Source organism: Pristiophorus japonicus, chromosome 24 (assembly GCF_044704955.1).
Source record: "Pristiophorus japonicus isolate sPriJap1 chromosome 24, sPriJap1.hap1, whole genome shotgun sequence".
Classification (NCBI taxonomy): domain Eukaryota; kingdom Metazoa; phylum Chordata; class Chondrichthyes; family Pristiophoridae; genus Pristiophorus; species Pristiophorus japonicus.
In genome coordinates, this window is record NC_092000.1 from 2944829 (window position 1) to 2958472 (window position 13644).

At 45.7% G+C, this 13644-nt stretch overlaps 1 protein-coding gene across 6 annotated transcripts in view; it reads right to left on the reverse strand.

Moving 5' to 3' along the window:
• The window catches only part of raver1 (ribonucleoprotein, PTB-binding 1), a 53813-nt gene that overhangs the window by 32042 nt on the left and 8127 nt on the right, over positions 1 to 13644 (reverse strand). For all 6 annotated transcript variants that reach the window (XM_070867146.1, XM_070867145.1, XM_070867144.1 and 3 more), the window contains exons 2-3: positions 2316 to 2382; positions 1007 to 1476 (exon numbers count right to left, since the gene is read on the reverse strand). In XM_070867146.1, coding sequence (XP_070723247.1) covers positions 1007 to 1476; positions 2316 to 2382 — 537 coding nt within the window. The remainder of the gene's footprint in view (positions 1 to 1006; positions 1477 to 2315; positions 2383 to 13644) is intronic.

Genomic DNA, 13644 nt, shown 5'->3' on the forward strand with positions numbered 1-13644 from the left:
TCAAGCGTTGGAACAGCACCGGAATAGAGACATCAGTACAGGATAAGTCACTTGAAAATCAAAATGCCACATCTGTGTATCATCCTCTAAATGATTAAAAAGGTTGAACTGTGCATAGAAACAGCAGTGCAATAAGCAAAGCAAACTGCAGCACACCTTTACTGAAGAGGCCGCTTGGCATTAATATTTAAGAAGGATTAAAAGGGAATTACAGAAGAGCAGAAATGCAGGTACATTATGCTGGGTGCAGTGGGGAGAAGTAGGGTAGGGCCAGTGTCAATATACTGGCCCAAGCAATCCACGGACTGCTGGAGCCGGGGGGGGGGGACAAATGGCAGACACTTTTACAGGAGATAAACTGAAGTGCAAAGGCATCACTGCGACACGCCCACCAGTTCAGCAGCTACACTCAATACTGTGGCTGTATATTCTCATCAATGACTAAACTTGTGACGAGCAACATCGGTGCATGAAGTGGACAGGGGCGGGAGATAAGGAGGGAAAGTAAAGTAAAGACCAGCGCTGCGTTAACTTTCCAAGCTCAGGTCAAGCAGCAGTGTTTTCCCGAGGTTCTCAAGTTCCTCAGGGCACATTTCCAGGTAATGTACAATGGGCAGGAGCGATCTCGAACAATGCAAGGGAAGGAAGGAGGGAAACGAGCAAACTTCAGCAGCGATATTAACCCTTGACCATGAATAGGTCAGAATGCGCAGCGAGTGCAACAAACGCAGCGACTGCGGTTCACGGGTTTAAAGAATAAGCCTCTCAACCAACGTTCTCCTCGAGCTGTGCTTTGCTCTGCGAGCGGTTTCTTTTAATGCGTGGTCCCTTTAAATTTCTGCGCATGCGCGTTATTCACAATGTAAAAGCCGGTGAGCAGACTGTGCCGGACCTGGGGGGGGGAGGGGCGGGGGGATTACTGCGCGGTACTGCACCTTAGTGGGAACATTGCTCTCGACCACTTTTGCCTTTAACATTGCCTGCTTCCCACGACCATTACTCATACCTGACAATAGGTTGGCTGATAGATAGAGCTGAAGGCCTGACTGAGCGCCTGCAGGTCTTTGTAATCGTGTGGGAGCTTGTCCACGCACAGGCACTTGGAATGAATGAGGTCGAGAGTCAGTTGATTCACATCTGTCCAGTGAACGTACAGGCTGCGTGTCCCCAGCTGTTTTCCCAGGAGTTCCGACTTAGCACGGGCAGCCGAGTCCTTTTTCATGTATTCCACAAAACCATACCCTTTCGAGTGTCCAGAAAACACACTGTACACAAGGAAACATCGTTCCAGGTTCCCAAAGGGCCGCACCAGTTCTTCAAACTGCTGCTGAGTGAAGGAGAGAGGCAGGTTGGCAATGCAGAGCAGAGCATCAGTGGGCTGCAGCTGGACTGATATCTCTCGGTCCCGTAGTGTTGACTGGTGGAATTTCTCAATGGCAGAGTTTGCTTGGTCCCCGTTCAATAACGTGACAAAAGCTGGAAATAAACAAAAAGAAAAAAAAAAGTTAATGCAACTTACTCGGACTTCCCTCTGCCCCCATCAATGCGACAGTACAGTCTGCGTTGTCAGAGCCCTTGCTGCATTGCCCGAGTGCGAGTGCCAGTGGGGAAAGGAGTGCACAGCGAGAACCAGAAGAAACCCACGCCTGCCGCACCATCCAGCGGGGCTGGGGTCACGCAACAGGAGATATGCACAGGCTAAGCAAATTTCCACTCAACTTGGGGAAGTGCCATTACTTAGTAATCAGCTTGGAATGGTGCAAAGGGCAGCAAGACTGCTCAGAGTGCAAAGGGGGATGAACCGTGGGGAAACATTACAGAAGCCTCATCTCGACAGTCTGTGAAGATGGCAGTTTTGGTAAAATCTCACAGATAGATAAACTATTAAAAAGGAAAAGACAAGGTAACCTCAGATTATTACTTCAAAGTACACAAAGAAAATAGAACCAGGCCCATGGAAAAGATTCTCTACACCAAGAATGATAAAAGTTCAGAGTAATCTGCCAAGCACATTAGAGGCAGCGAAAGACCTGGCTCTAATTAAATTACAGTTGGGGTATTACTGCAGAGTTCATGCACCAGAGAGAGATCAGTTGTAAGTTCAGGATGGCCGTTTCCACCATCCCCCAACCTCATGGAATAATCAAGATCAGGGATTTTCCTCGTGGGTAACAGCAGCACATCACTCCACGGCACAACGCTGGGGACCACGCCATGTAGTTATTCATTATACACAGGTCAAGCAGTTTTAGCTCTCAGTCTTCGCTGAAATCCAGGCACCTGGGGACATGACTGAGGAGAGAGAGGACACTCACCTGTTCCTTTGTATTTGTCCACGAAACAGTATTTTAGATCGTACTCGCTCAGCAGCTCATAGACTTCCTGTAACACAAGACATATTGATTCCGGTGAGGAATGTTGGCGAGATTAAAAGTTAAGAATGCACTTTCTAGGTTCAAGGAAGCCTGGTATATGACTTGCACAGAATGAATATTAATTCAATCAGCTCTTTTGGCCAAAAAGTAGAAAATTCTGCACAAAACCGATTCACGTCAATTCACTTAATACCATAGAAGGTAGTGGGCAGCCATTTGGCCCATGGCTCAGTGCTAGCTCTTCAAATGGAACTGCCATTTCCCATAACCTTTAATATTCTTTGCTGAATTCCCTATTAAAATGTTCCAATAGCCTTGGCCTCAATGGCCACTTATTGCAAGGCATTTCATAGTCGAATAACCTTGAAGGGATTTATTTTAACTTGCCCTTTCGTTCATTCAGCGATCGCCGAGTCGAAGTCCACATTCGTGATTCACCAACCCCAGAAAATAAGCTTGCACTGTTCACCCTCAAAACTTCAGAATTTTGAAAACCTTACTCGGTCTCCCCTAACCTGCTCTGTTCCAGTGATAAAAGCTCCGACTCCTAAAGCCAGTCAGAATTATAACGGATTCTTGCATCATTCTGGTGAAGCTTCGCTGCAGTTTTCCATTGCCCTGACATCCTTCCTAAAAATGAGGCACCGCGAACGGCAAACAGTCCAAGTATGGTACAGCCAATCTCTGATAAATTCAACAGCTCTTCCTCACTTTTGTATTCAATGCACCCATCTATAAGAGAGAGTCCCCTTTGCTAAATGACCTGAGCTGTACAGAGCAAGGCGGCGCTCTGCTCATGGTTCTGTGGCGAGTGAGACAAGTTTAGCGACAGTGTTGGCAGGCATGTCCTAATTTGCTTCAGCGCTCCCCTGCAACATCGACATACAGTTTTCTGGAACATCTGCTGGAAACGTGTGCGTGCATGTGGGTGTTGCAGCAGGACACAGACTGCTTTGCAACACCCCTGCAGTCAAATAACCAATCACCACACGCACAAAGAATGGCCAGCGAGAGGAGGTCCTGGAGGGCACCCCATCCCCACGGAACTGTATGCCAATCTTAATTCAATTGGAGGAAGGAGGAAAAGTGACAAGAAATATTCTTAAGTCTGAAAATCAAATTAGGCTCATTATGGGGGGAGTGGAGCGTGATCCCTTCTCAGTTGCTCAGGAAGCACACGGTGGAACTATACATAGCGGTTCAATCAACAACAAACAGCAAAGGGATACCTCACCTGGACAGTAAGATGGGCAGGCAGGTCACAATCTCTTCAATGCAAGTTGTTCTTGTCCATTTTGAAGCAAGCATGCCTACCTACCCAGAGTTGCTTACAAGCCCTTCACCTTCAATCCAACATGCTTTCTGCATGCTCTATTGTGTTTTGGATACAGTCAGTCTGGGATATATCCCAAGAATACATTTAAATTCACAATGCCAGAATTGAAAAACATGATTTTTCAAGAATTATTGAAGACAACAAAATGTAGATTAACCGAAATAGTTTCTTCAGTCTGTCTGGGGTGGGACCAAAAAAAAAGGCCTTGCAGTAAAAATATAAAAAAATGACATGCAATTCCATGATTACAGTCCCTGCAGACCCAAGGGCTTTCCGTCACTGGCAACCACATACTTCACCCACATTCCCATCCCCTTCAATCTGCTCCCCTCTCCTGTTGCTGACTCATACTGGGACTCGCACTGGGATACAGGCCAGGCCCACGGGCAGTGGCTGCTCTCCGGGGCTTAGCCCGATACAGGCACAGGCAGCGAGTTGCAGCAGCCAATACAACAGCATTTCTGTGGCTGGGCGTGGAGGGGAGGGAATATTACAGCCAAACTTCAGCGAGTACATTCCCCAGGAGCAGGCAGGAGACAATGGTCAGGAACACTAACTTTGGCTGATCTTACCCCTCCCTCGCCCAGAACCACTGTGTTAAGCTGCTGTACTCATTCACTGCCTCGTCTCAGATCATTAACCCAGCTCACACTGATCTTGGGGCACTCCTCACTGTGTGTGACTCAGGACTGCACCCCACAGTTTGTTCACCCCTCGCTCCTCTTCCCTCAGCTCTTTAGGAGAGGGGCGGGGGAGGGGGTGAGGGAAGAGAAAGGAAGTTCATATTCATATAGTCTTTACACGATGAAAATGAGATACACATTGGCTATTAAGTTTACCCAAGCAGATTGATACAGTTCAACATGTTGAATACAACATATTGGGTTAGGCTGGGGGAGCTGTGAACTGTAAGCCTCTACAAAACTGAGATAACCGGGAGGCACGAGGGGAAGGGAGAACAGGTAAGATCACATATGCCAACTCGTGTCGCAAAGAGACAGTAAAACCTCAGTTATTTCCACCAGAACCGTTTCCTTTTTTAAAAAAAAATAACCGAAATCGAGCTTTATTGGCCTGGCCTCTCCTGAATGTGGCCATGGCCATCATTTTGGACATTTTCAACAACGGGGGTTGTTTAGAATTCCTATGTCTTGATATCTGGACGTTTCCTGCTTTGGTGCAAACGAAGATAGTGTTGTACTTTGGAATGAGACTGGCGAACAGTCGGACCATCCCTGTACTGTGTGCAGCAGTGCCTCAATAAACTGCGGCGAAATTAGACTCTGCTCCTACAGACTGCCCGGGTACAATTAACACTTCATTTACACTTGGCCACAACTTTTTAAAAAGCACACTGCTCCCTTAAATTAAGAAAGGAGCTATGTGCTGCAAATTAACAGTCGAAAATCCCAACATAACATTAACATTTATTACCAAATACTTTTCTCTGATGTCAATGGTCAAGACTCAGCCAAACACTTTATATAATCACATCATCAAGGAACAAAATCGAGGAACAAAATCGAGGAGCACTAGAACACGATAGGAGCAGGAGGAGGCCATTGAATGAGATTATGGCTGTTCCACCTCAACTCCACCTTGCCGCACTATCCCCATAGAAATTGGGTGCAGGAGTAGGCCATTCGGCCCTTCGAGCCTGCACCACCATTCAATATGATCATGGCTGATCATGCAACTTCAGCACCTCATTCCTGCTTTCTCTCCATACCCCCTGATCCCTTTAGCCGTAAGGGCCACATCTAACTCCCTTAATTGCCAAAAATGTATCAACCTCAGTCTTGAATGTACTCAATGGCTGAGCATCCCAAGCACCGGAGAATATAGGCCTAGTCATGTACTTGCCCACTCAGTCAACCGGTCTATATCTCTGCAGCCTCTTTGTATACTTTTCACATCTTACTTTCCCACCTAACTTTGCATCAGCAAACTTGGATACGTTACACTCGGTCCCTTCATCCAAGTCATTAATATAGATTGTAAATAGCTGATGCCCCAGCACTGATCCTGCGGTGTGTGGGGAAAGGAAACAGATCCTGTTGCATTAAGAATTTATAAAAATAATACTGTTCATATAAAGCAACTTTTGCTCAACAATTAATTTAATTAATTAGAAAACATTCATACTCTTAACTCATGAGTTCAGTGAAATGCACATTTCTCTACAAGAACGTACTAATGTGCATTCTTGGCCATGCTCCATAAATACTTCTGGTCACCCGTCACTTCAATTTTCCGCTCCACTCCGACCTCGGCCTCTTGCACTGTTCCAATGAAGCCCAACGTAAGCTCGAGGAACAGCATCTCATCTTTCGATTAGGCACTTTACAGCCTTCTGGACTCAACATCGAGCCTAATCTTTCAGATGGCAACTGATGATACGTCTATTCTCAGCTTTTCTAGACCCATCTTTTGTTTATATATACTAGAATCTGGAATAAAAACACAAAATGCTGGAAATCTGTGGGTCACGCAGCATCGTTTTGGGTTGATTACCCTTAGTCAGAACTGTTTCTTTACTTGTCCCATAACCATCTCCTTATACTCTGGACAATCATCCCTTTTGTCATTTAATCTCCCCTACCTTCCACTCTATCACAGACCTTCCCTTTTCTTCTTTCCTCCCCTCCCCTCTTTCCCTGCATTTGCCTAAAACCTGTTACATGTCTAACTTTTTCCAGTTCTGACGAAAGGTCATCGACCCGAAATGTTAACTCTGTTTCTCTCTCCACAGATGCTGCCCGACCCGAAGTATTTCCAGCGGTTTCTGTTTTTAATTCAGATTTCCAGCATCCGCAGTATTTTGCTTTCTTATAAATGCTTACTGGGTTACCATCAAGCTAGAATTTTGCTTTGATGAATCTGCTCCCATGGAGATTACATTCCATCGTGCAACCTTCGAGCTTGCCTTTGCACAAGCTCACTGAGCCCTGCAGTTACATTGTTCCCCGAGCTGGATTCACCTGCTCAGTTACACCCTGATGATTCCAGATCGCTTGAATGAATGTGACAGAATAGCACTATAGAGTTCAAGATTACAAAATTGGATCATTTCATTTTCAGTAATAAAGTATTGTTTTTTGTGCAAGAATACGATGACTAGTTTGTGAGATCGCGCATAATGCTGCTTTTAATGTACTGGGATCTAGGTTCAAATTCACCCTGATCTTTTGGCACTGACCCCATGAATCGCTCCAAATGGAAAGTAATTTTAGCCCAGGTGTACAGTACAGTATAGTACAATACAGTCAGTAACTCTACACTGTCTCCCTCCCTCAGTGGCAGCAAGGATTTCTAGCAGCTGAGAGTAGTCAGACGTGTGTTCATGTGTATGGGGTGGGAGTGTGATGATGACTACACTGGCTGCAATTCTGGATACCGAATTGAAATAAAATATATTTACTTTTACCTGGCCATGCTGGATACGGCCCCCTCAAGCATGCTCTGCCATTCAGTAACATCGAGGCAAGCGCTCGCCTTGAAACTCCTTCACGGCAAACAAGCCAAAGGTGGGCAGAGGAAACGTTACAGGGACACCCTCAAAGCCTCCCTGATAAGGTGCAACATCCCCACTGATACCTGGGAGTCCCTGGACAAAGACTGCCCAAAGTGGAGGAAGTGCATCCGGGAGGACACTGAGCACCTCGAGTCTCATCGCCGAGAGCATGCAGAAAGCAAGCGGAGGCAGCGGAAGGAGCGTGCGGCAAATCTGTCCCACCCACCCTTATCCTCAACCACTGTCTGTCCCACCTGTGACAGGGACTGTGGTTCTCATATTGGACTGTTCATCCACCGAAGGACTCATTTTACAGTGGAAGCAAGTCCTCCTCAATTCCTACGATGGCTGATCTTCGACTGCAACTGCACTTTTCTGCTCCATCCCCATAATTGCTAGATTCCCCGAGTTCAAAAATCTCAGTCTCAGCCTTGAATATACTCAAGCACCCAGCCTCCCACAGCCCTCTGGGGCAGAGAATTCCAGAGATTCACAACCCTCAGAAGAAATTCCTCCTCATCTCAGTCCTAAATGGCCGACCCCTTATCCTGAGACTGTGACCCCTGGTTCGAGACTCTCCAGCCAGTGGGAAACAACCTCTCAGCATCTACCCTGTCAATCTCCATCAGAATCTTATATTTCATTGAGATCACCGCTCATTCTTCTAAACTCCAGAGTATAGGCCCAATCGACTCAATCTCTCCTCATTCGGACAACCCTCAAGACACCAACTTGCCTCACTTTCAGAGAGTAAGGGTTGTGCATCTCTGCTGAGAAATAATAGAGGGAAGATCGACGATGAAAGTAAACTAGTACGAAATATAAAAACTGATAGTAAGAGTTTCTACAGGCACATAAAAAGGAAGAGAGTGACTGAAGTAAATGTTGGTCCCCTAGAGGATGAGACTGGGGAATGAATAATGGAGAACAGGGAAATGGCAGAGACGTTGAACAAATATTTTGTATCGGTCTTCACGGTAGGAGACACTAAAAACATCCCAATAGTGGATAATCAAGGGGCTGGAGAGAAGGAGGAATTAAATACAATCACTACCACTAAAGAAGATGTACTGAGTAAAATAATAAAAACAGATACACTGCTTTGAGTACTGTTGAGGGGGATGACTCATCAGGGGAGGGCAGCAGCAGCCAAGTTCATGGCACCGTGGCTGGCTCTGTTGAACAGGAGGGGAGGAAAAAGAGTGGGAGAACGATAGTGATAGGGGATTCAATTGTAAGGGGAATAGATAGGCGTTTCTGCGGCCGCAACCGAGACTCCAGGATGTATGTTGCCTCCCTGGTGCAAGGGTCAAGGATGTCTCTGAGCGGGTGCAGGACATTCTAAAAAAGGAGGAAGAACAGCCAGTTGTCGTGGTGCACATTGGTACCAAAGACATACGTTTAAAAAAAAAAAGGGATGAGGTCCTACGAAACGAATTTAAGGAGCTAGGAGCTAAATTAAAAAGTAGGACCTCAAAAGTAGTAATCTCGGGATTGCTACCACTGCCACGTGCTAGTCAGAGTAGGAATCGCAGGATAGCGCAGATGAATACATGGCTTGAGCAGTGGTGCAGCAGGGAGGGATTCAAATTCCTGGGGCATTGGAACCGGTTCTGGGGGAGGTGGGACCAGTACAAAGCGGACGGTCTGCACCTGGGCAGGACCGGAACCAATGTCCTAGGGGGAGCGTTTGCTAGTGCTGTTGGGGAGGAGTTAAACTAATATGGCAGGGGGATGGGAATCAATGCAGGGAGACAGAGGGAAACAAAAAGGAGACAAAAGAAAAAGACAGAAAGGAGATGAGGAAAAGTGGAGGGCAGAGAAACCCAAGACAAAAAACAAAAAGGGCCACTGTACAGCAAAATTCTAAAAGGAAAAAGGGTGTTAAAAAAACAAGCCTGAAGGCTTTGTGTCTTAATGCAAGGAGTATCCGTAATAAGGTGGATGAATTAACTGTGCAAATAGATGTTAACAAATATGATGTGATTGGGATTACGGAGACGTGGCTCCAGGATGATCAGGGCTGAGAACTCAACATCCAAGGGTATTCAACATTCAGGAAGGATAGAATAAAAGGAAAAGGAGGTGGGGTAGCATTGCTGCTTAAAGAGATTAATGCAATAGTTAGAATGGACATTAGCTTGGATGGTGTGGAATCTATATGGGTAGAACTGCAGAACACCAAAGGGCAAAAAACATTAGTGGGAGTTGTGTACAGACCTCCAAACAGTAGTAGTGATGTTGGGGAGGGCATCGAACAGGAAATTAGGGGTGCATGCAATTAGGGTGCAGCAGTTATAATGGGTGACTTTAATATGCACATAGGTTGGGCTAACCAAACTGGAAGCAATACGGTGGAGGAGGATTTCCTGGAGTGCATAAGGGATGGTTTTCTAGACCATTATGTCGAGGAACCAACTAGGGGGGAGGCCATCTTAGACTGGGTGTTGTGTAATGAGAGAGGATTAATTAGCAATCTCGTTGTGCGAGGCCCCTTGGGGAAGAGTGACCATAATATGGTGGAATTCTGCATTAGGATGGAGAATGAAAGTTAATTCAGAGACCATGGTCCAGAACTTAAAGAAGGGTAACTTTGAGGGTATGAGGCGTGAATTAGCTAGGATTGATTGGCGAATGATACTTAAGGGGTTGACTGTGGATGGGCAATGGCAGACATTTAGAGACCGCATGGATGAACTACAACAATTGTACATTCTTGTCTGTCGTAAAAATAAAAAAGGGAAATCAGGGATAGTATTAAAGCCAAGGAAGTGGCATACAAATTGGCCAGAAATAGCAGTGAACCCGGAGACTGGGAGAAATTTAGAACTCAGGGTTTGATTAGGGCAGGGAAAATGGAGTACGAGAAAAAGCTTGCAGGGAACATTAAGACGGATTGCAAAAGTTCTACAGATATGTAAAGAGAAAAAGGTTAGTAAAGACAAACGTAGGTCCCCTGCAGTCAGAATCAGGGGAAGTCATAACGGGGAACAAAGAAATGGCGGACCAATTGAACAAGTACTTTGGTTCGGTATTCACTAAGGAGGACACAAACAACCTTCCGGATATAAGAGGGGTCAGAGGGTCTAGTAAGGAGGAGGAACTGAGGGAAATCCTTATTCGTCGAGACATTGTGTTGGGGAAATAGATGGGATTGAAGGCCGATAAATCCCCAGGGCCTGATGGACTGCATCCCAGAGTACTTAAGGAGGTGGCCTTGGAAATAGCGGATGCATTGACAGTCATTTTCCAACATTCCATTGACTCTGGATCAGTTCCTATCGAGTGGAGGGTAGCCAATGTAACCCCACTTTTTAAAAAAAGGAGGGAGAGAGAAAACAGGGAATTATAGACCAGCAAGCCTGACATCGGTAGTGGGTAAGATGATGGAATCAATTATTCAGGATGTCATAGCAGCGCATTTGGAAAGAGGTGACATGATAGGTCCAAGTCAACATGGATTTGTGAAAGGGAAATCATGCTTGACAAATCTTCTAGAATTTTTTGAGGATGTTTCCAGTAGAGTGGACAAGGGAGAACCAGTTGATGTGGTATATTTGGACTTTCAGAAGGCTTTTGACAAGGTCCCACACAAAAGATTAATGTGCAAAGTTAAAGCACATGGGATTGGGGGTAGCGTGCTGACATGGATTGAGAACTGGTTGTTAGACAGGAAGCAAAGAGTAGGAGTAAATGGGTACTTTTCAGAATGGGGTATTCTCAGACATTATATACCCCCATTGCCCATGTGTGGGGTATTATTGGAAATTATATATCCCCATTGCCCCTGTGTGGGGTATTAGTGACTAGTGGGGTACCGCAAGGTTCTGCGCTGGGGCCCCAGCTGTTTACACTGTACATTAATGATTTAGACGAGGGGATTAAATGTAGTATCTCCAAATTTGCGGATGACACCAAGTTGGGTGGTGGTGTGAGCTGCGAGGAGGATGCTGCGAGGAGGAGCGACTTGGATAGGTTGGGTGGGTGGGCGAATGCATGGCAGATGAGGTATGGTGTGGATGGATGTGAGGTTATCCACTTTGGTGGTAGAAACAGAGAGACAGACTATTGTCTGAATGGTGACAGATTAGGAGAGGGGGAGGTGCAGCTAGACCTGGGTGTCATGGTACATTAGTCATTGAGGGTTGGCATGCAGGTACAGCAGGCGGTTAAGAAAGCAAATGGCATGTTGGCCTTCATAGCGAGGGGATTTGGGTGCAGGGGCAGGGAGGTGTTGCTGCGGTTGTACAGGGCATTGGTGAGGCCACACCTGGAGTATTGTGTACAGTTTTGGTCTCCTAACCTGAGGAAGGACATTCTTGCTATTGAGGGAGTGCAGCGAAGGTTCACCAGACTGATTCCCGGGATGGCGGGACTGACCTATCAAGAAAGACTGGATCAACTGGGCTTGTATTCACTGGAGTTCAGAAGAATGAGAGGGGACCTCATAGAAACGTTTAAAATTCTGACGGGTTTGGACAGGTTAGATGCAGGAAGAATGTTCCCAATGTTGGGGAAGTCCAGAACCAGGGGTCACAGTCCAAGGATAAGGGGTAAGCCATTTAGGACCTCGATGAGGAGGAACAACTTCATCCAGAGAGTGGTGAACCTGTGGAATTCTCTACCACAGAAAGTTGTTGAGGCCAATTCACTAAATATATTCAAAAAAGAGTTAGATGTAGTCCTTACTACTAAGGGGATCAAGGGGTATGGTGAGAAAGCAGGAATGGGGTACTGAAGTTGCATGTTCAGCCATGAACTCATTGAATGGCGGTGCAGGCTAGAAGGGCTGAATGGCCTACTCCTGCACCTATTTTCTATGTTTCTAATAGGACTAAAGGCAGACAAGTCCCCTGGACCGGATGCCTTACATCCTAGGGTCTTGAGAAGTGGTTGCAGAGATAGTGGATGCATTGGTTGTAATCTACCAAAATTCCCTGGATTCTGGGGCGGTCCAAGCGGATTGGAAAACCGCAAATGTAACGCCCCTATTTAAAAAAACAGGCAGACAAAAAGCAGGAAACTATAGACCAGTTAGCCTAACATCGGTCGTTGGGAAAATGCTGGAGTCCATTATTAAGGAAGCAGTAGCAGGGCATTTGGAAAAGCATAATTCAATCAAGCACAATCAGCATGGTTTTATAAAAGGGAAATCATGTTTGACAAATTTGCTGGAATTCTTTGAGGGTGTATCGAACAGGGTGGGCAAGGAGGAACCAGTGGATGTAGTGTATTTGGATTTCCAGAAGGCATTCGATAAGGTGCCACATAAAAGATTACTGCACAAGATAAAAGTTCACAGGGTTGGGGTAATATATTAGCAATGATAGAGGATTGGCTAACTAACAGAAAACAGAGAGTCGGGATAAATGGGTCATTTTCCAGTTGGCAAACAATGACTAGTGGGGTGCTGCAGGGATCGGTGCTGGGTCCTCAACTATTTACAATCTATATTAATGACTTGGTGAAGGGACTGAGTGTAATGTAGCCAAATTTGCTGATGATATAATTTCCTCTCGCACCCATCTTTGTGAGGACACAAGAAATCTGCAAAGTGATATAGACAGGCTAAGTGAGTTGGCAAAAATTTGGCAGATGGAGTATAATGTGGGAAAATGTGAGGTTAGCCACTTTAGCAGGAGAAATAGAAAAGCAAATTATAATTTAAATGGAGAATAATTGCAAAATGCTGCAGTACAGAGAGACCTGGGGATCCTTGTGTATGAAACACAAAAAGTTAGTATGCAGGTACAGCAAGTAATCAGGAAGGCAAATGGAATGTTGGCCTTTATTGCAAGGGGGATAGAGTATAAAAGCAGAGAGGTCCCGCTACAACTGTACAGGGTATTGGTGAGGCCACACCTGGAGTACTGCATACAGTTTTGGTCTCCGTATTTAAGGAAGGATATACTTGCATTGGAGGCAGTTCAGAGAAGGTTCACGAGGTTGATTCTGGAGATGAGGGGGGGTTGACTTATGAGGATCGATTGGGCTTGTACTCATTAGAGTTCATAGAAACATAGAAACATAGAAAATTCTAGCCTGCACCGCCATTCAACGAGTTCATGGCTGAACATGAAACTTCAGTACCCACTTCCTGCTTTCACGCCATACCCCTTGATCCCCCGAGTAGTAAGGACTTCATCTAACTCCCTTTTGAATATATTTAGTGAATTGGCCTCAACTACTTCCTGTGGTAGAGAATTCCACAGGTTCACCACTCTCTGGGTGAAGAAGTTTCTCCTTATCTCGGTCCTAAATGGCTTACCCCTTATCCTTAGACTGTGACCCCTGGTTCTGGACTTCCCCAACATTGGGAACATTCTTCCTGCATCCAACCTGTCCACATGAGAGGCGATCTTATCAAAACATATAAGATGAGGGGGCTCAACAAGGTCGATGGAGAGAGGATATTTCTA